General features: G+C 47.0%; 1 protein-coding gene across 9 annotated transcripts in view; it reads right to left on the bottom strand.

Annotated features, from left to right (window-relative positions):
* Positions 1–1,617: 1,617 nt before the first annotated feature.
* EPN2 (epsin 2) overlaps positions 1,618–23,029 on the bottom strand; it is a 175,099-nt gene continuing 153,687 nt past the window's right edge. For 6 of the 9 annotated variants that reach the window (XM_081272031.1, XM_081272030.1, XM_081272029.1 and 3 more), the window contains 5 exons: positions 22,861–22,938; positions 9,518–9,691; positions 8,849–8,935; positions 6,244–6,459; positions 1,618–4,240 (listed from right to left, as the gene is read on the bottom strand). In XM_081272031.1, the coding sequence (XP_081128157.1) occupies positions 3,942–4,240; positions 6,244–6,459; positions 8,849–8,935; positions 9,518–9,691; positions 22,861–22,938 (854 nt within the window). In that variant the 3' untranslated portion in view covers positions 1,618–3,941. The remainder of the gene's footprint in view (positions 4,241–6,243; positions 6,460–8,848; positions 8,936–9,517; positions 9,692–22,860; positions 22,939–23,029) is intronic. The other 3 variants (XM_081272034.1, XM_081272036.1, XM_081272037.1) reach the window with 2 other exon arrangements.

Below are 23,029 nucleotides of genomic sequence, written 5' to 3'. Positions count from 1 at the left end.
CTCACAGTTCCCAGCTGTTGGGCATTTTGTGAGAAAAACACTTTTATTGTGTTTAGCCTCAAGGAGTTTGAGATGTGTTTGTTCCTACATAGCCTAGGCATGATAATTGCTATTAGGGGTAGATTTCTGCTGTAACCAAAAACAAAAACTACTTTAAGGGGCACTAATTGGGCAGTCAGGAACTGAGCACAGATAACTGGATGGACAGCAGGAAACTCATACCACACAAGCAGATGATGTCACCCAAGATGAAAGTCGGTTTGTGCCAAATCAACAACTCTAGGGGACAGAGACAGATAGTAGAATAGACAGTGGGAGCTAGCTGCTGTCAATGATGTTTGTACTCAGGAAAGAACTGACCACTTAGCAAGCAGAAGTGAAAGGGAACAAAAACAATCTCAAGTTTTGGGTCAAAATGTTGAAAAAGGAGACTGTATCTAGAACCATGAGGAGATAAGATCGAAAATTGCTCTGAATAATAAATTCCTAATAAAAATTACTACCAGTAATTTTCCTAATAAAAATTACTGCCAGTAGGTCATACCATGAGGACCAGCCACACGCAGGCCCTGCTTACCTCTTGCCTGCTCTCATGTCCCACTGGCCACTCCAAGTCTGTAGGAGAAGACCATACTGGGAGACGCAACCACTGGAGGATCAAAAGTAATTCTGTAACCAAAATAATGCAATTATTTGTATGTGGAACTGATGGGAAGCAGAGAGCTCAGAACACTGCCAAGCAAGACCCACAAGCCTGGTACACTACCTTTGACATGACAGGTCTTGACCAGGAATGTCTACCCGCAGGCAGGGAGCCAAGCCCCCCAGCAGCACACACTGATGCCCACCTTGGCTATAGCAGACAGAGTACAAAAAGGATGGGCTATTCCTAGAGGACAGAGCCTGGAGTCACGGAGGAAACTGGTCAGGAGACTCTTCCCCTACTACCTCCCTGCCAAAAGAGATACAGCTTTATCAGGTCCTTTCCTGTCTTCTAGACAGGTGACCTCACAGGTCACTGCCAAGGACCAGCAGCTGCCAGTGTCCAACTGGAGCCTACTATGGTCACTTACCCCTGCTGCTGCTGACAGCGGGGAGGGCACAGTGACAGTCCTGCCTTGCTGGAGAATGTGCTCCACCCCCCAGAGATCCTTGACTTCTGAGCTGGATGCAGAGATGGAGGGGACCTTCTGGTCTATGTGTGGGAAAAAGAGTAAAGTATTTGATGACACATTAACCAAACCAGTTCCCCACTCCCCTGGGCTCAAAATAAGTCTACCCCAAATGATGAGGTGGCAGCTTCTTCTGGGAGGCCTCTAGGTAGACGGAAGCCAGGCCTTGGAAAAGGCACACTTGCTGCCGTCTCCTTCAAAACAGGCCTCCACTGGAACACCACTGCAAAGGGGCAGGCAAAGGAAGGGGCAGAGGACTTGAGACCACACTTCACAGCACCCCAAGATGGCAGGCCTCCCCCCGAAGAACACCTGGACTGGGTGATAACCTCATTGATGGTAGGCCAAGCTGTTTATGGGCAGGAATGGGCTCCCTAGCCTGCCCAACCCTCTGTGGCACAGGATGGACCATATGGAAGGCAGAAGGACACAGCCAGAAACCGCATCATGATACAAATGATAAATTATATTTATACAGTAAATAAGTATCAACAGTCAACACAAGTTCAAAACCAGCCACCGGCCCACAGGGAAATGGCTGGGTGACTTCCTCCACCATGGTGCTCATCAGGAGGGGCACAGTAGCATGTGTGCAGCACACGTGGCAGCAACTGGTGGCTTCATGATCAGTGCAGTGGGCAACAGGGACAACGTGCACTCAGGATGACCTGTAACAGGAGCGGGGCGGAGGGAGGGCTGCTCTTGGGTGGCCCAGAGGCTTGTTAGGTTGGGGCCTCAGTCACATAAGGAAGGACTCTTGTCTATTACAAAAGAATCACTGACCCCAAGCAGTCTGGTATACCACCCTGTACGCTGGCCCAGGCCCTGCACCTTTTGAGGGAGAGCACCATCCTGGGCAGGCGCCCTGCCTCCGCATCCCATGGTGCCCCCCACCCTCCCCAAGCAGAAGAAACCCAGCCACCTGCCTTCCTGGGCGGCAAATGCACCAAGGCTGGCCTCAGGCCTCCAGTTCTGGGAGGAGTAGCCCAAGCAGGCAGTCCTCACTCAGAGCTCGAGTGGCCTCCTGGCAGCCCAGAGACCATTGTGGATCCCTCCCATGATGGTGCTGAGGGTGGGATCTCTTCCTGGAACAGAGAGGGGCTGGCAGGTGGTCGGCTGCCTCTAGAGCTGGGGGTGAGAAGTCCAAGCTGGGACTCGATTTCAGAAATATCTGCCAGGCAAGTTGCCAGGACACAGGATTCGGGGGACTGTCCTTTCCCTGGGGAAAAGCAAGTCTTTTCTAATTTATAATCTGGGACTTAATACATTTTTTTCTTTACAGTGGTGGATGGGGTAAGGACAGCAGGAGGTTGGGAGTGGGAGATATTAGTGCATGTTAAAACTCGATCCTATGTGAGAATGATTTTTTTTTTCATCTCGAAAATAAAGAGATGATTACTTCTCAAACTGCAACCTGTGCCTGGAGTTGGCAGGTAGATGGATCAGGGCCAGCCCTGGTTCCCTGCCTCTATCTCAGCCTGGGACCATGCCCCAGGGACCTCTGGGACCCGATCCTGTCGTTAACCTGAGCATGGATCGAGTCAGAGGAGAGCATGGACACAAGGCTAAGGGAAATTCCACCACTTCAGATTCCCACTGTAAACAGAAGTCCCTAAATCCCTGCATGACATTAATTAAAAAAGGAATTAGTTGGTAAAAACTGGTGAGTCACATTCATAAGTTAGTTTTTTTCAATTTTCAAGATGGCATATTGTTAAGAAATAAAAGCCTCTCTCATGAACTAGCCAAAAAGGCTGAGAGTCAACTGGTTTTTGTAAATCACCAAAATAGAGAAAGGAAAAGGCAACTGGAGGCTGTGAGTTTTTGTTGCTGTTGGAGGTTTTTTTAAATAAACATCATCTTTTTTGTGTAATCAAATTTTCATACTTTCCCCTATAAAGAATTTGCTTTAGTTTTTCCATAAGGCATATTTTTGTCATCCAAACATCTCTTCCTTTTTAAATTTTCTTACAGTTAAAACCATAAATAAGAGGATTTAAACCACTAAAATGACACGTGCCAAGATCTTAAGTCAGCCTGACCTGGTAAATTCTATCAAAACTAGACAGTTAAATAAGAACCACGTTATAAAAATATTAGCCAAAAAAAGACTATTAGATAATTCTGCAAACTCAAATATGAAACTGTACTAAACAAAATATGTGCAAACGTGTACAAGCATAGAGCCACGTGGCAGGGTTATGCTCAGGTTAGTTTTAAAGCTTGCTCTAGTGGATTTAATTCAAGAGTTGTCCACGGTGGTGTTTACTTTGAACTCACACACGAGTCAAAGAAAAAGAAAAATATGCACAACCACTCTCCCACAGGTCAGTGTTGAATGGGAAGGGTGCTTCATCCCATCCACCTTGGGGACAGCCTGCAGTGCCCCTAGGGCTGCGGGGTGGGAGTAAAGACGAGGCGACTGTCCCAAGTTTGCGACTAGGCAGTAAGCCAGAGACCCTTGGGCTGAGGCTGGGGCCAGAGCAACACTGATGACTTTGCTTCCTTGTCCAAGGCCTCAGAGGAGCTTGGGAGCTGAGCACTTGGGAGGCGGCGGCAAGGGCAGGCCTACCCCACACAGCGTGGACAGCTATGTGCTGCTCAGTCTAAGGGTTGGGGCCATAGGACAACCCTTTACCAGGAAGCTGGAACTGAAAAGCCCTAACACTCCACACTCTCAGCCGCCACCCCACAAACGAGAGTCCCTGCTACGAGTCCTCTGGCATTGGTACTCCAGGCTTTCACTCAGGGAGGTCGGAGCCTGGGGCACTAGAGAAGGAAAGGGTTGGTTGTGCCGGTGGCCTGAGCTGCTGATGGGGGAATGCCCATGCTGCCCACCATGTTCATCGCTGCAGGGCCCAGTGATGTCAAAGAGGAGCCACCAGCCCCCAGAGCTGGATGTGGGGCTGCTGAGGTCATAGGGGCCACAGCCACGGGCTCTACTCCTGAGCCAGGCCCAAAGGATGCGCTGCTCCCCAGGACTGGGCTCCCCCGCAGCTGGTTCAATGTGAGCGGCTGGGGCTGGTTCACCTGGAAGGGGTTGACTGGGGCCGAGGCAGCAGCTGCACCTGGAGAGAGAGCAAGAGGAACAAGGACTGAGCTTTTCAGAGAATACTATCCAGCACAGCCACCCTCCACAGTCAGCTCTTGTCTATAGATTCTGAGCTCCAGGTCAGGGTTTGTATTCTGTTCCTTGCTATGCCCTCAGGGCCCATTACAGTACTGGCTGAGTCCAAAGGAGGCACTAACAAACATCCGCTGACCACAGGGATCGCACAGGGTGAGAAGACGACAGCTATGAGAAGCTGTGTCTTATCTGGGGTCACAGAGCTAAACAAGGCACTTCTAGGACACACCAGGCTCAGAGACTCTAGCTCCTCTGTAGGGCTGGCACCCAGGACACCATCAGCAGTAAACAGCTGCCTGCTCCCTCATTCTGTCTCCCCAGCTGTGACCACAGATGTCTGGGAGAGAGGAGGGTGAGTGGTGGGGAGATGCGGGGAGCAGTACCGGAACTGCAGCACATGACCTTCAGTGAATACACGGCACCGTGGGCCCTGTCCACTGGCGCTCTGAAGGCTCAGGGAAGTCCTGACATCAAGAAGCTGAAGAGCCCTGTACCACCCAGTCCCTAAACCTCGCTCACACCAGAAAGTCTCTTCTGCTTCTAGCAAAACATCTAGTGATTCTTTGCTGAGAGACATAGCTCTGCCAGCTCTGAGTGTCCAGCCTGGCTGTGTCCAGAAGGCATGCCTGTCAAAGGACAGCCTGAGTCACCACCATGGACACAAGGCTGCTACTCTCTGACCCATACTGGGGGAGATGAGCTCCTCCTCCTCGAGCCTGCAATGGGGGCTTCGTAAGTCAACCCTGATTCACGGTAGAGAAAACAAAAGACTGCAGAGCAGTAGACCCTCACTAAGTGTAGAGCCCAGGACCATGTCTCTGGTCCATGCAACTACAAAAATGACAGCCAGGACTACCTGCATGGCCTGGATAACGGGCCTGGAGAATGGCCCTGGATTCCAATAGGGCTGCCCAAACCTGTCTATCTTGTCAAAAGCTCCCGGACCCTGGATGGGTTTCAGATGGCCAAGCTGCCTCAAGGCCCCAACAAGGTGCTCTCAGAGAACTGATGGACATGGTCAGCTCCTCTAGGCCTCTAGGGGCTCCCTGGCAGAAGGGGACAGGAGATTTTCTGGACAGAGAGACACTCCAGGCTGGCTGAGGAGCTCATGTCCTACTCTAGCTTCCCCTAAGGGGCCACCCTCCCCTGTGGCCACATCCTCATTCATGAGGACCTCAAGCTGGGTAGGGCCCAAGAACTCCAAGTACAGGTCAATCTGTGCAGCAGGGAAGAAATTCCTCGAAGAGCAAGTCATTTGAGCTAGGTGCTGGAGGAAACGAGGATCTAGGCTGAGGGAGTGGTGAATCACAGCATGGAGGTAATGAGGGGTCCTAGTCCAGAGTTCAGTGGAGCCAAGGGCATGTGGTCCACAAGAGAAAAGAGGGTGGGGCGAGGCTAGGGAGGCCATCGCCAGACCTCAGTGATCCTGGATGCTGGATGAAGCAGCCCGGAGCCTGTTCTGCAGCTAATGCAGAGCCCCTAAGAGGAAGAGAGCAGAATCCTGCACCAGGGTCTGTGGTGAGGGTCTCTGGGTCCTAAGGCTGGCTTATACTAGAGGACCAAGTTAAGTTCCCCCTCAAGGAGGGATACTGTGCAGCAAACTTTGGTTGTTCTTTGCCCCAGCACCCTGCCTACTTCTATCTGACCTCATAATGGCCCCTGCCTGAGGGTCCTCTGCCAGGGGCACTGAGTAGGAAGAGCTTCTGCTCGTTTCCCCCATACTCTCCCTGCTTTAAACAGCAGCTTCCATGCCCCACCCCACGTGGCCCTGGAGAGAGGAGACAGCACAGGTTCTGGAGCTCCACTTCCTCCTGGCCACAGGCCATGCAGCCCTAGGTGGGGCACAGCAGGAAGAGTCCCCGGGGTGGGAGAGTCAGGTTTAGAGGCCTGCAGTACACCCACTCTCAGGCAGAACAGCTGGATATGGCCCAGACATGTGCCTACCTGGGGCCAGGAAGGGGTTGAGGGACTGGGCCGCTGGGGCGGGCCTGGTCACCAGTGAGTCCAGGTTCACCAAGGCCGCGTTGGGGCCCAGGAAAGACTCGGGTGTTTTCCGGGCACTGCTGGGCTTGCTTGAGGCAACAGTCAGGGGCTGAGACTCAAAGGGGTCAGGGCTTGCAGTTCCATTGTTCTGGGATGGCAGAGAGGCCACAGACTCAGCTGCAAGACAGGGACACAAGTGGCAAAATGAGTGTAGGGGTCTAAGACCATGCACCTAATGCTCTCACCCCCATAAGCATCAATGCCCAATGCCTTGGCTCCCAGGATACATGCAGCTGTGTTCCCTGCAGTCCCTTTCCAGCATCCCCAAATGGAGACAGCCAGCCATGGGCCGTTAAAGAAACCACATATCCATATAACCCAATAGGGACAGAATGATACATAACGAGGAACAAAGAAAACTATCAAAATGGTTAAGTGGAAAAAGCAAGATACAAAAAAGTACATACAGCACAATCCTCAAAAAATATTAAGATGTTATTTGGGGTTAGTGATAAGGCCCAGATAATTTAATTTTTTATATATCATGTTACATTTTCATTTTCTAAGTTTTCTACAGTGAAACATTATGTTCTTGATAGCAAGAAGAAAGTAAACTATGTTTTCAAATTCATCCGGAAGAGGGTGTGCTGAGACAGGCCAGAGGATATGACTGCTTGCTGGCCAAGGGCTTGGGTTCTCCAAAATGGTCATGCTCAGGCATCCCACTTGTAGGGATCCAGCCCAAGGAAAAAATGCAAAATGTGAACCAGGACTTAAGTAGACAGGTGTTCACCACAGAATTATTTGCATTAGCACAATTTGAACTCAACCTAAAATTTTCTCCCCAAAATTGATAACTAAAAATATTGCTGAGCCATAGAGGGAAAAACATATATAAATATATACATATATGTATATGTTTTATTTCTATTTCTAATATATTTTAAAGTCATGAAAAAATGTTTCCAATTGGTTATTCCATAAAACTCAGGAAAGCAGGGGCAGAACTCAATTCTGATAGCAGATCTGAACAAAAAAGACCAATAAGAGTTCAGAAAGATACTGGAGGGAAATATAGTGGCTGAGAAAAAGATGATTTTATAGGTAATTTTCGTTTTCTTTCATAAACTTTTCCAAATTTTCTACAATAGGAATACTTCTCTAATTGGGAACAAATATTTATAAGTCAACACTTAACAATGGCCAAGCTGCCTTCTCAGAAGCTCAGAGGGAGAGGGTGGGCAAGGACGATTAGGTTGCACTATGACCTGCACGGATTATACCCAGGGGCGCTTAACAACTGAGTCACATCTCCAGCCCTCTTTTTAAAATATTTATTTAGAGACAGGGTCTTGCTGAATTGCTTAGAGCCTAAGTTGCTGAGGCTGGCTTTGAACTCACAATCCTCCTGCCTCAGCCTCCCAAACCACTGGGATTACAGGCATGTGCCACCACACCCGGCACAATCTTGTTGTTTTAATGTAGCAAAAGAAAAAAAGTGAAAACAGCAGGGTTGTTTTTGTTTTGTTTTTTGGGTACCGGGGATTGAATCTAGGGGCACTCGACCACTGAGCCCCATCCCCAGCCCTATTTTGTATTTTATTTAGAGATAGGGTCTCACTGAGTTGCTTTGCACCTCACTTTTGCTGGGGTTGGCTTTGAACTCATGATCCTCCTGCCTCAGCCTCTCAAGCTGCTGGGATTATAGGCATGTCCCACCCCAAGCCTGGCAAGCAGCAGGGTTTTAAAGCTGCCTCTGGTCCTTGGCTGGGAGCCCCTGAGCCCAGGGGCAGGGGATAAGGTGGGGATAGGATCGGGCTGCTGTTCCTTTTATCAGGCCAAGGATTGCAGCTGAGGGGGGCGGGGGGGCTTAAACAGAAGGGAGAGGCTCAGAAGGGTAGGAAGGAGTAGGATGGGCAAGTGGGAAGGACAAGGGGAAAGCCAAGGACAGAAGCTGCTGTATGGAGCTTGGAGATAAGGACCAAGATGGACAGAGACTGCCTAGCTCTGTCCTCAGTCTACACAGGGTACATGAGAGTACACCCCAGGACTTCCCTACTGCAGCTTCCAGCCAACCTCAACCCCCATGCCCTCTCAGCCCAGCTGGGTCTGGAATGGATCAGGGTCTCCTGGGCAGAAACTGCCATCTGAGGGAAGTAGACACAGACCATCCCCATTTATACTCAAGGAAACACCTCTGGGAAGCAGGAGGTTGGTGGAAGGAAGGTAACAAGATGTATCAGACCTGGGATGAGTCCACCCTGGCAGGGAGGCCAGAGTGAACACCTGCATGCAGCCTGGGGCTCTGGCCGACATGTATCACGCCCTGGGAGAAAGGCAACCAGACACAGAACACGGGACTCACCTTGAGGAAAAGTTGAGAAAAACCTCAACCTCTCATGACTTTCCAGCGTCAATGTGTGAGTTCATGAAACTACAAGCTTCAGGCTCTTAAGATAAAAGTACTGAGAAAAGGCATAAAGTTGCTGGGTTTCAAGAGCTATTATTTCTGCAATAATGAAGCTAGTCAAATGCACAGAACAGTACAGAAACCACCTTTACCTACCTGATTTTTTTGAAGTTCGGAGGTTGTCAAATTCAGAAAAGTCGTCTTTAATTGTACCATTGAAATTACTGAACAGCTCAAAGGATCCTGGGGGGACAGAAGCCAGTGACTGTGGGGACCTCACAAGACCCTGCAGCACTGCAGTCACCCAGTTTACATCCCGAGGATGGGAAGGCCAGGGGGGCATCTCCCTCTTTACCCTACCTCACAGGGCAGAACTAGAACTAAGAGCTAAAGACAGCAGATAGGCTCCAGTCACCTGGCTGGGAAGGTGACAGCAGGGAGAAGGGAGCCTGTCCACTTGCCACTGCCTCGATGGTCCTTACCCCAAACATAAGGACAAAGGTACATTTAAGCTGTGGCTGGACGCTGGATGCTGATCTGTAGAAGTGACCTGAAGGAGTGCCCAGGGTCAAGAGTACCCATGGCTGGGACCAGTACAGACCTCTCAACACCCTTGTGGGTGGCACACCTGGAGTAAGCTGTGGAGCACACAGAGGGGCCTGTGAACTCTCATTCGTACTGGGGTGTTTGGATCTGGGGATCGGGACCCGAGGTCAGTGTAGGGCAAGCAGAGAAGCAAATGCAGCAAACCAATGGGCAGCTGCCAAGGAGCCAGACGGAGCTGCTGGGTGGAGGCTTTCAGAGCTCGAGCAGGGAGGCGCTCACCCGAAGCAGGTATGGGCTTGGTAGCTGAGGCTACACCCCAGACATCCGTTGTTTTCCCAGCATTGGGGGCAGGCTGTTGTGGAGCTGCCCAGGGATCTGAGGTCTTGGGGACTGTTTGTGTGCTGGCTGTGGTGGGCACTCCCCACGGGTCCACAGAGGCAGCTGGCTTGGCACCTGTAGAAAGGTGGGGTCAGAACTCAGAGATACCTTCAGAAAGTTCTGAGCGGCTGGGGTACGTGGAAAAGGATACTGTGGGCCACAACTGGGTCAGTGCCCTGTGCCAGGTGAGGTAGCCACCAAAAGGGTGCTCTCTCAGACTAGCCAGGCTGGCGGACAGGGCCCAACACCTGGGGAGAGAAAGTGCTGGGTGGGGAAATCTAGGACAGACCCTCTGGTAAGGATTGGAGAGGAAACAGCTGGGAGATTCTCTGCACATTCTCTTGCCACATGGGGGCAAGCAAGGGACTCTCTGAGACAACGCCAATCTCAACAGACTATGGGGAACCACAGGAGCCTGTCTCCCCAGAACCCAGGCTCCCCTTCAGTCAAGGAGCCCCAGAGCCACCCACTCTGTCCTGGCTCTCCAAAGGCACCTGAAAGTATCCTCTCCCAGTGCTTTGAGTGGTTTCTGCTTCCTAAAAGGTATGAATACTGAATTAAGAGGAACAACAAAACAGCGAGATACCACCATCTTAAGCCATTAGATATTTTCACATCGTGAGTGACAAAACTGATTTAATGGGTCACAAGTGCCTGGCGTGCATCTAATGCTCAGCATCAGTCCTGTCTTGCAGCCACCATGCAAGCACACACGTGAACTAGACCCAGCATCCCCTTATACTGGAACACCACAACAAACGTTCAGACACTGCTATCACCACAGCATTACACCCACACCTCACTCACTGTGAACTGTGTATTAGCCATTCTCTTTCCCTTCTAGTTTATAATTAGGGATACTTTTAAATGCTATGAGCTTAGTTGTGCCTACTTTCTAAACTTCATATAAATAGAAATTGATTATGCTTTTTCGTGGCTGGCTTTTGTTCATTCCACATTTAGGACATTTATCTGTGTTGAGGTGTAGCTGGGATTTGTCATCTGAGTGCTGTGTAGTATCCCTTTCTTTTTTTAAAAAAAAAAGCCACAGTTAATAATTCTGTTAATAAAGCCACTGGGTCATTTTGTTTTGGTTCTCATTCACATCCTCTGGAACAGGTGCATACACGATGACTGTGGGGCCACAGGTCCCTTCTCCTTCACTTGGTAATGCTGAAGGCACCTCCACAATGGTTGTTCAAATCCACACCCCTCAGCAGGGAATGCAAGTCCCGTTGCCCTGGCAGTTGCCTCATAGCCTCTCTGGTGCTTAGCATCGTCTTACTTTTTCATTTGTGTTAATCTGGTAGATGAGAAATATTTTATAGTAGGGTTTTCTGTTTGTTCTGTGGTGCTGGTACTGGGGACTGAATCCAGGGCCTCGAGCATACTAGGCAAGTGCTCTCCCAAACTGAGCTACATCCCAAGCCCTTAAGGTGGTTTTTATTTGCGCTTCTTTATTGCTTAATGAAGTTGTGCATCCATCCATATGTTCATGTGTCATTCACGAGTCCTCTAATAAGGTGCTTGTTCAAGTCTTTCCTCTACCTTCCTTTGCTTTATTGACTCATCCCAGCAACATGGATTAAAATCTGCTTGGGACTTTGACCAGAATTGCACTGAATTACAGATCAATTGGGGGAGAAGTGTTATAATAATATTGGGGTTTTTAAAAAAAAAAAAAAAGATCACAGGATTGATTTGTTTACTTAAATCTTTAATATCTTTTCATGAAATTTAATTTTTTTAAATTTTTATCCTCTATCTCCATAGGGGTTTATATGATCTTTGTAAGATTTATTTCTAGGAACTTGGTATCATCTCTGGGAAGTAATCTCTTTTAAAATTTTGTCCTTGAATCTAGCAATCTTGTTGAACTCTAACAATTTTATAAGCCATTTTAATTTCTAACTCTAATAATTCTAATAACTTAACCTAATTATCTGCCAAATTTTTTATATTACCTGCAAATTTTGACTGTCTAGCACCTTCTTTCTTGTCCTTTACAAATTTTCTCTTTGTTTTACTGCACTGAGTAGAAACCACCAGTTACAACATAAAGTAGAGAGGCAGATCCCTGATATCCTTGGTCTTACTCTTGATCTTACAGGATCAATTTCAACATTTTAGCATTAAGTATAATGTTCACTATAGTTTTTTCTCCTTTTAGAAGTGCTTAATCAAGTTGTGAAGCTCCCCAATGTTCCATTTGCCAAGAATTTTTCAACTAATAGCTAATAAAATGTTATTACATTGTTTCTGCTTCTATTAAGATCATCACATGATTTTTCTTTTTTAATCTGCTATTATGGCATATCAGTAAGTTTTCCGATGACTCAATTCTTTTTTGGGTACCAGGGATTGCACTCAGGGGCGCTTAACCATTGAGCCACACTGTAACCCTTTTCTTATTATTTGAGACAGGGTCTTGCTAAATTGCTTAAGGCCTCCCTAAGTTGCTGAGGCTGTCCTTGAATTTGCAATCCTCCTGTCTCAGCCTCCCAATTAGAGGTGTGTACCACCACACTCAGTGTTGACTCAGTTCTTTTTTTTTTTTTATTGGTTGTTCAAAACATTACAAAGCTCTTGACATATCATATTTCATACATAAGCTTCGAGTGAGTTATGAACTCCCATTTTTACCCCAAACACAGATTGCAAAATCATATCAGTTACACATCCACATTTATACATAATGCCATACTAGTAACTGTTGTATTCTGCTACCTTTCCTATCCTATACTATCCCCCCTCCCCTCCCCTCCCATCTTCTCTCTCTACCCCATCTACTGTAATTTATTTCTCTCCTTGTTTATTTTCCCATTCCTCTCACAGCCTCTTATATGTAATTTTGTATAACAATGAGGATCTCCCTCCATTTCCATGCAATTCCCCTTTTCTCTCCCTTTCCCTCCCCCTTCATGTCTCTGTTTAATGTTAAACTTTTCTTCCTGCTCTTCCTCCCTGCTCTATTCTTAGTTGCTCTCATTATATCAAAGAAGACATTTGGTATTTGTTTTTTAGGGATTGGCTAGCTTCACTAAGCGTAATCTGCTCTAGTGCCATCCATTTCCCTGCGAATTCCATGATTTTTTGACTCAGTTCTTACAAACCAAGTTTTTCATGATATACTTCATCTTTTTGTACATTTTTCTGGTTTCACAGTCTTTCCTTAGAATTTGTGCATCAATATTCATAAGTGAAAGTGGACTAAAATGTTTGTTCTCACACTACTGTCTTTCTCTGGTTTTGTTAAGGTTATGCTAGTCTCATAAAATGAGCAGGAACATTCCTTATTTTCCTGTTCTCTCATGATGTTAGATACAGCTCTCTGGTTAAATCTAGGGATGTGGGTTTTAAGTACTGATTCAATTACTTTCTTGATGATAGGACTATTTTCTACTTATAGGTTTTCTATTATTCTTCAGTCTGTTCTGCCACGTTTTCTTTTCTATTTTATCCATATCTAAGTTTTTTGATTTGTAAGCACAGAGTTGATCGGATAGACTCCTGCTATGCATTAACTTTTGGCAGTGGCAGTTATGTTGTTTCATTCCTGTTTGTGCCTTTTCTATTTTTATAAAATTAATCCTACCAGAGATTGACTTATTTTATTACTCTTCAATTGCTAACTCATTTCTGGATACTATTATGTGTTTATGATCTATTTCATTAATTTCTGTTCTTCTCTTTGAAGCCCCCTTCTTTCTGCTTTATTTTGGTGCAATGTCACTATATCCTCATTTATTTTGTAACTTTCTTTATTATTAATGTGAACACTTTTTTTTTTAAGAGAGAGGAAAGGGGGGGGGAGAGAGAGAGAGAGAGAGAGAGAGAGAGAGAGAGAGAGAGAGAATTTATTTATTTATTTATTTTAGTTCTCGGCGGACACAACATCTTTGTTGGTATGTGGTGCTGAGGATCAAACCCGGGCCGCACACATGCCAGGCGAGCGCGCTACCGCTTGAGCCACATCCCCAGCCCTAATGTGAACACTTAAAGATGTAATTTTTTTCTCTTGTTACTTCTTAAACTGTCCCCAAAATTGTTATGAAAATATATAAATTATTTGGTTCTAAATATTTCTGATTTTCATTACAGTTTCTTCTTTCAGTCAAAAATGTAGAAGTGTTTAAGATTTCATCTCACTGCAGTCAGAATGACAATCATCAAGAACACCAGACAGTAATAAATTCTGGTGAATCTCAAGAGAAAAGTACACGCATACACTGCTGATGGGACCGCAGACTAGTACAACCATTCTGGAAAGCAGTATGGAGGTTCCTCAAAAAACAGGAATAGAACCACTATCCAACCCAGCTGTTCCACTGCTTGGTATTTACCCAAAAGAACTAAAATCGGCATACTAGAGCAATACAGCCACCTCAATGTATATAGCAGCACATCACAATAATCAAATTATGGAATCAACCCAGATGCCTAACAGTAGATGAATGTATTGCAAAAATGTGGTTGTATACACACAATGGAGTTTTACTCAGCCAAAGAAAGAATGAAATTATGGCATTTGCTGGTAAGTGGATGGAAACGGAGAGCATCATGCTAAGTGAAATAAGCCAACCTCAGAAAATCAAGGCTCAAATGTTCTCTCATGTGTGGAAGCTAGAGCAACATAAAGGAAAGCAGGAGGGGAAGATCAGATATCATAAAGAGGGCTGGGGATGTGGCTCAAGCGGTAGCGCGCTCGCCTGGCATGCGTGCGGCCCGGGTTCGATCCTCAGCACCACATACAAAGATGTTGAGCCCGCCGATAACTGAAAATAAATAAATAAATATTAAAATTCTCTCTCTCTACCTCTCTCTCTAAAAAAAAAAAAGATATCATAAAGACATAGGGAAGGTCAGTAAAATAGAAAACTGAGAGGAAGAAAGGAGGGATGGGAAAGGGGAGGAAATGTGCGATGCGTTTTTAAAAATCATGCTATATACATATATAAATATAACAGAAAATTGCACCTTTATGTATAAGTAGAAAGAACCAATCAAAAATAAATAAATAGACTAATGAAAGGAAAATCAGTAGAGTAGAAGTATAAATTTAATATTTGGGGAACAGTGTTAATAAAGTTCTCAAAAAAAAAGAATTACAAGTGTTTTTAAAATTTCAAGCACATGGTGTTTTCTACTTATCTTTTTGTTATAAATTTTTAACATGTAAGTGCTTTGTGATCAAAAAATGTATCTTACATGATCCCAATTTTCAAAAATTTGTTGAAGCTAGCTTTTTTTTTTTGCAAGTTATCTTGCATATAACTACAAAAAATATGTATTCTCCAATTATGGGGAACAACAAATTCATCAATTTATAAGATGTGCCACTCAAAAAAATTTTTTTTGTTTTTACTATACTGACTTTATTTTTGGAACTGCAGATTGAACCCAGGTATACTTTACCACTGAACAACATCCCCAGCCCTTTTGAGACAGGATTCTGCTAAATTGTTGGGGCTGTAAACCTCCTGCTTCAGTCTCCCTAGCAGCTGAGATTACAGGTATGTGTCACTGTGCCCGGCTACAATTTGGGGGTGAGGGAGTAGAACTGGGGATTGAACCTAGTGGTGCCCAACCACTGAGCTATATTCCCTTTTTATTTTCAGACAGGGTTTTGCCAAGTTTCCCAGGCTGGCCTCAAACTTGTGATCTTCCTGCCCAGCCTCCTGAGAAGCTGGGGTTTACAGGTGTGCTGTTTCCAGCACATTTTTTTATTACTTTTGAAATATTCTCCTGCATTATTTCCCGTTTCCAACACTCTTCATTCTATCCTGAAGATCTGAGTTTCTAATCTGGTTGTTTGTTTGTTTCTTTCTTTCTTTCTTTCCTGTTAGCCTGAAGAACTCTCCTCAGAGTCTCTGTGCTAAGGGTAGAAAATTTACTCTAAATTTTCTTAGAGTTCTGTCACCAGGAGGTGCCATCATTTCACCTTCATCAAATACAGAATTCTGGAGGCTGACTTTTTTGTAATTGTTTCCAAATTGAAATGACCTTTTCACCACCATCCTCAGAACAATGATTTTGCTAGGAATGGATGTCTAGGTAAACAGTGTTTTTATTCAAGCACACTGAAGACACTTGCACTGTCCTCCATGTCTGTCATGGTCTGGCTATTATTTAACTGTGCTTCTTCCTACTGGATGGCCAACTCTCTGGGTAACTTAGGTACTCTCCTTCCTTACAGTTTCCAATGATAAGGCTAGGTGGGGATCCAATAGGCTTTCTGAATCTGAGTAGCCCTTTCCATAATTCTTGAAAGCCTCAGTCACTATCTTCTCAAACATGATCTCTTATGGAACTCCAAACAGATGCAAGTTAGACCTCCTCATTTCCTCCACCGCCTGCCCCAGTCCCACTGCTCCCCAAGATAATGAAGGCAGCTCTCTGCCTGCTCTTCTGGCTTCCCTCGCCCTTCACCTTCTACCTTCTCTTCCTGTGTTCCTGACTTCTCTGGAATCTTCCACCTCCTTCTTTTGGACTACCACAGAGCACCAAATCTACTCATTTACCTATGGGCCTCTGATCAACTGTGAACTTCTTGGAGTAAAGGGCAACTCCAGCCTGTGACAACCTGGCTAAGCTGAGGCTCAGGGAGGGCCAACAGAAGAAGGCACAGACTACGCCCCATGTTAGGAGCAGGGGAATATTCCCCTGAGCTGAGAGAGCTCCCTGGACTCCCATCTCTACACATGCCCCTTATCAGCCCTAGCATTACTGCTCCTGCATGGCAAAGAGACTCCCTGGCTTTCATGAAGATGAACCCACTACTAATTATCGTACCAAGTTTTCAAGTTTCTAAATGCCAAGGGGCTTTTCTCTGGGCCTATGAAACCATCCCAAGACACTGTCCTACTGCCTCTTTAACTGGATCAACTGGCAAACCGCGGAGTAGTGCAGGGAGAGTGAGGAAGAGAATGCTGCCTTCACTCCTCCCCAGGCTTGCTGTCGTGACCACACCCAGGAGCTTGAGACAGCCAAGGGGAGGGTACCTCCATCTGCAAGCTTCCCTCCCAACACTCCAGGGTCAACTTTCATTTTTTCATTGCCTGCCAACTCCTGCTTCACTTGCTCCTGCCCTAGGGCCCATCACCTTTTCCAGAGGCTCCAGAAACACCTGTTTTCCCCTAGAAGTTCCTTCTGAACCTTCACAAAAAAGTCTTCCAGCATCTCATGTAGAACCACCTCCCCCAGGGCTGAAATTGCTCTCCAAGGTCCACTTCTGCCTCACATGATGAACACCTTTTCAGGAAACTGAATCTGGCCCTTGCTGGAACCACACTGATGGGACTGGCCCTCACTCTACTCCCCAAGAAGGCAACTAGCTCTACCGTGGCTCTCCTTACTGACTGGAGAGAGGTAATGTGGTAGAAAGGGCTCGCTGGGGAGAGAGTGGGGGTGCAAGCCAGAAGAGCTATGTGAAGTGTCTTCAGAGCTGCCTGTGATACAACGGAGAGGACAAAGAATGCCACCTGTGAGCCATGGGAACATCAGCACGACTTGCTCCTCTTCACTGCTCACCGGCACCTGAAGAACCACAGGAGCAGGAGAGAGCCTGCTGTGAGCCCCACATTCTCTCAGCTGGGCTGCCAATGGAGATCACAGGTGAGCGCCTCAGCTGCCCCTGCAGCCCTAACCACACTGGGCACATCCCCTGTGCAACCAGACAGTAGCTGTCCTTCCCTTATTCTTGCCTCTGTCAGGGGATGTGCCCAGATTACGTCTAGCCCCCACACCCTCATCTCCTGTGAGGAGACCCTAATAATCCTTGGGAGAACTTTCCCTCACCTACTCCCAGTCTGAGGGGAAGACACACTACACTGGCAACTGGGGAGGGTTCTTGGGGGCTCAAGTTAACCCTAATCCCGTAAGTAGTACATGAGCTGCAGAGAGATCTTTATTTTCTATGCTGTGTGGCCAAGAGGGCACTCAAGATGGCCACTATGCTTGCAGCAGAGCAGAACTTGAGCTCCTAAGGCCACATATGGGCAGAGGAGAAAAGTGGATTTGGGGGGCCAGCGGAGTCAAACGGATCTGAATCTGGATGAGCATGACGGCCTGAAGACACAGCCACCTGGCTCCTGTCTCCTAAAGCTGACTGCCTCTCCTGACACATACCAAGTGGGTAACTGACAAGGAAGGCAGGGCACCACCATGCAGCCTCCATGCCATCCCATCACATGCCACCCTAAACATTTGGAGCCCTCTTTTTGTGTGTATATGTTCAGTACTGAGGATGGAAACCAGGACCTCATTCATGCGTGGCAAGAGCTCTACCACACAGCTACATCCCCACCCCAACACTCATTCCTGCTTACAGAAGGGTGCTACTGTCTGCCTTAGAATGTGCACTCCACAAGAACAGGGGCTGGGGCTGCTTTGCATACACTCAGAACTGTGTGAACACCAGGTCTATCAGGAATTGGAGGGAAATAACAAAGAACTGAGAAAAGTCAGGGTCTCAGGAGTTCATCTGCTCTAATCCATCAGTGACCAACAGTGACTACTTCTAGAAAGTTCTGATTATATACCTGATGAGACTGCTCCTCATCTGTGTCCTGGCAGTCTAAATGGGGAGTTAACAAAGGTCTCAGATTGAGTGACGTTCACTAACATGGTGCCTGGGGGCACTAAACCAGTGTTTCTCAACCATGGCTGTCCTCGAGAATCTCTTGGGGGACTTTAGTCCCCTCCCCAAATAGTGAACTGTTCTATTCAAGCCATATTTGTTCAGCATTCCCCAACCCCAGCCCCAGCCCCAGGACAGTCCCTGTCTGTGAGAGAAATAACAGACACAAGCCACTGCACCAGCCTGCAGACCCTGGGCAGCCCGCAACCAGTAAACAGGACAGGAGGGGGCCAGAAGACAAGGTGACCCTGTCTTCCTGGGGAGGAACACCTAAGCCACATCTTCAAGAATAAACAGAAGTTTTCCAGGCAGACAATGAGACACAACACAAAGATTAAGCAGTTGAGGGACCCAGACTGTTGCTAGGCCCAGACTGGCCTTGCAACTCTCCTAGGCCATGCCCACCAGCCTGGGCCCTTAGTTCCACCTTGAGCCCTCAGCAGGTATGCATGTGTAAAAGTAGGATTTTTTTTCCATCTGGACATACTCTTGCACAATGATGATCTGAACATACAGTTTCCCTTAAAGACAGGCTTGTATCTTTAAGAGTTAAAACAAAGTGTTTTAATATTTCTAGAAAAACTCTTTCCACCCTGAATGCTATGACGCATAGCTGCACCAAAAGGACGTTGTGCTCTCTCCATGAGTCAGCAGGATGTGGAGCCCCTGCCCACCTGAACTCAGAGGCAAGGCTTCCACGTAGAGGGCCCACTGTGCCATGCAGTCCACGTTGTAATTTTTCTAGAGCCTCCTCTGACACTTGCAGTTAGTTCTCATGGCTCTGTCTGCTTTAGAACCTACTGCTGAAATGGCCAAATTTTAAGGATCAGTAACCTGTGCAATGCATACTGTTGAATTCAACAAGCTCAGCCTCAGAAGGAACTCCCACTCCACTGCTTGCAGGAACAAAGTCTGTCATAAGTCAGAGGGTTTCAGACACAGAATGATATATGTGCTCAGTTCAGATCCTGGCCACCCCCAAATCACCAGATCACCATGGATAAGCTGCTTAGCCTGGATGAGCTCTATCAGGCTTCCATTCTGCAAATGACACAAGAGACACAGAAGTACTGAATTCTATGAAAGTTTCTGCGTTGAATTTATACAAAATGAACAAAGTACAGTTGACACAGGTAAATGGTTCTGTGGCCAGACAGACTTTCTTCAAAGGTGGCAAGGGGACAGATAACACACCCTCCTCCTTCCAAGGGAAAGCAGCCAGCATGGAGGCCAGGGTTCAGCTGGTCCCCAGGGAACACTGCTGGCTTGGGGAGGCTCCTCCTCCATGAATGGACAGTAGAGCCATTGCAAGGCTCCTCTGTGCTCTCAGCCTCACAGCCTCCATGGGGTTCAGGCAATGCCACACACCCAATAAATAAATGCTTGTTGAAAGCTCCAGTGAATGAAAGGAGGATGGAACACAGGTCTGAAAGATCAAGCTGTTTCCGGCCTCCTCTGTGGGGTCCATTCACAGGAGCAACATCCCACCAGCCCGGTGCATCTCGCAGATGAATATTCATGTGCACAGGGAGGCAGTTATAGCCATGCAGAGGTCACCAAGAAGCCAGCAGCACCACCTGCTACTGCTGGGGCGGAAGACAGGGCTCTGTCCTAGTCAGGATGGTGGGCAGTGGGGTGGGCAGAGAGGAGGCCCGGGCTGGCCAAGCCTTCTGAATCACCAGGCTGTGAGGCCTCCTCAGACCAGGTGGCTGCTTTGTGTGTCTAGAAGAAAGGAGGAAGTGCCCTGCTGACCTGGCAGGCTCCAATTTCCCTCCTCTTGGCCCTTAGCATTTCCTCCCAAGGCCACTTGGCCCAGCAGCCCCCTGTACTGCTTTTGGAAAAAACTGGTAATGACAGGGCCAACCACAAATGGTGGCTTTGAAGGGGCCAGGGAGCTAGCTCAGTGGTACAGTGCCTGCCTGGCATACACGAGGCTCTGGTTTTGATCCCTAGTACAGCAAAGTAAAGGAAAAACAAAAAAAAGATGGACAAGTGGTGCTTTTAAAAGTGTTTCTTTCATGCTGAGGGTGCGGCTCAGAGTGCTATGGGAACAAGAATCTAATCTTTCTAATTTATGAATGCATCTCAGGACTGAGGGGTGGCCATGAAAAGGCACACGATTGGATTTTACCAGAAGGTGAATGGTAAATCCAACCACACTTCTGCTCTGGAGCTGGGGAGATGGCATAAGGAGCAAAGTGCCTGAGAACATGCAGCCCAGAATCTGGAGCTGGCTGAGGCTGTTCTGCTCTGGTAGCACTGCCTCTGAGAAGTCCTCCAAGAATGCTGTGTTATAGCATCTTTTCCTGTTGAAAGCAGAGAGTTGGGACTGTAAAACCGGCTCTGCACAACACTGAGAGAATGATGGCACAGCTATGAAATGCCTTATTAGTGCCACATTATTTGGATTTTTCTAAAGGCCTGGAAATGCTCACGACACACAGCACAAGCTGTAGAAAAATACATGTGTGCATAAATATATACACGCACACATGCAAATCACACTGACAACATGGCCTCAGCTGTGTAAAAACATAATACCAGAAAAAAACAGGAAGCAAATAAGCTCACATTCTAACAATGGCTCTCTCTTGATGCTGGAATTGGGGGTGACTTTTCCAGGACATGCCAGGGCCACAGAAGGACTTTGTGGCAATCCAGGATGAGGTGATAGGGCCAGGATGTGATACCATAAGCATTTAGCCTACATCTAATTTGCTGTGGGACCCTGGAGAAATGAAGAGCCTTTCTGGGCTTTGATGGTCTGTTTCCTTTTCCAGTCACTGGTTAGAATGCCAAGTATATCAGAACCAAGAAGGCCCTGAGTGGGCAAGTAGCAAGAAATGGCAAACAAGCAGACAAAAGCCCCATGAGGCCATACTCAGAGAGATTTTGATTAACCAACCAGCTGATTTTTTAAAATCACTGACAACATTGAAACATTAATAGATTCCAAAATTTTGGATTTCAATCTTCTCTTTCAAATCTGGATTCACAATTACCAGAAAGCAGAAGCAGCCCAAATATCCATCAGTTCCTGAATGGTTAAACAAAAAGTGGCACAGTCATCCCATGGAATATTATTCAACCACAAAAAGGAATAAAGAACTACCATCTGCTACAACATGGATGAACCTCAAAAGCATGCTAAATAAAAGAAGCAAGTCACAAAAGAGCACATGTTGTATGATTCTATTCATATGAAATGTCCAGAAGAGGCAAATCCTTAAAGACAGAAACCAGTTTGCTGGCTGTCAGAGGCTGGATATGAGGTTTCTTTCTGGTGATATAAACATTCTAGAATTAGAGAGTAGTGGTAAGTGTACAACATTGTGAGTGTATTAAAAGCTACTGGGTTGTCTACTTTAAAATGATTTAAATGGTGAATTTTATCTCTATTTTTTAGAAACTGAAAAGCAAGCCCCAGGTACATTCCCACAGGATACTCAGTGCCTCTCCTCAGTGGCCCCTCCTCCTCCAGCATATGGCAGCCTGACATTCTTCTAGCTTCCCACCCTGGAGGTGGTACTGTCCACACCCACCAGGGAGACTTCACAGTTGGACCTCAAGGATCCAGTCCAGGACCCAGACCTCTTCACCAGTCAACAAAAGGACACGACATAAATTGGTCCTTTAAAAATTACTGTTGTTCTGTCTCCCCCGACCAGTAGAACTCATCCCTGGTAAACAAATCAACAGAATGCACAAGTAAAGTGTGAAAGCCAAGTCTCCCTCCTACTCCACCACCATGGAGTGCAACCTTTCTCAACCTCCCTGGCTATTGGTCGCCGTACTTTCTTCCAGGCACTGATAGGCTCCTCCTCAATGAGCCATCACACAACCCTGAAAGATATTGCAGTCTTTCCCCAAAACATCCCATCCATGACAAAGTGGCCATTGTTTGACAGAAGAATCATTTTTCAAATTTATAAAGAAAGTCAAAGAAACTCTCTGGAAGGGCCTACTGTCCCTGGGACACGCTGTGTATAGCTCCAGCTGACCTGCCTCACACTGTCATGTGTGCTCAGCAAGACCACAACCACCACAGGCTCCCTAGTGCACAAGCACACAGGCCACGGACTGTGAAAACCAGCTTCTAAGCAGCCCTGGAATTGGTTCAGTGAGTGAGAACTCTGGATAATTCTGCCTACCAAAGTGGGTGTGGGGCTCTGTGTGGTCACCAGGGCCAACAGCAATGCCAAAGGGCTGACACCACCTTCTGGACCAAATTCAAGCACTCAGCAAGGCCGAGGTCTGAGTGACCTAGATGCCCCCCTCTCCCTTCAAACCTCCCCTACTGCCCACTTCACACAGCATAGGTTCCTACACCTGTAAGACTCTAGCATACCTCGCCTCGGGCCTTCTGATGAACAGAAAACAGCTGTCTCTTACCACCTGTCACCTGTTCTTTACTGGAGACTCTTAGAAGCAGCCCTCCTCCAAGATCCTTGCCTCTGCACACCCTCAGGCCTTTTGGGATGCCTCCCACCCCTGTATGCCCTCAAAAAAACCTCTGTGGAAGCCTGACTCCACAGAACAGCTCTTCTGCTGTGTTTCCATTCTACCCGCACCTGACTGGAACCTGAAAGAAGGGACCATTCATTACCTGTTCGTTTCAGGGTCGTCACATGGCAGGACAGAACCTGGCACTTGGCACACTTTAGCAAACATCCAGGGAACTGAGCTGAATACAAAAGATGGTTCTAGTTTGGGAAAACAAGGACTCTCAAGAGATACAGGCAAGATGCTACAAAATATGCAGTTTAGGGTTCCTA

The sequence above is a fragment of the Spermophilus citellus genome (genome assembly GCF_964194105.1).
Source record: "Spermophilus citellus genome assembly, chromosome: 17".
In the NCBI taxonomy this organism is placed as follows: domain Eukaryota; kingdom Metazoa; phylum Chordata; class Mammalia; order Rodentia; family Sciuridae; genus Spermophilus; species Spermophilus citellus.
This window is presented reverse-complemented; position numbering and strand designations above follow the sequence as displayed.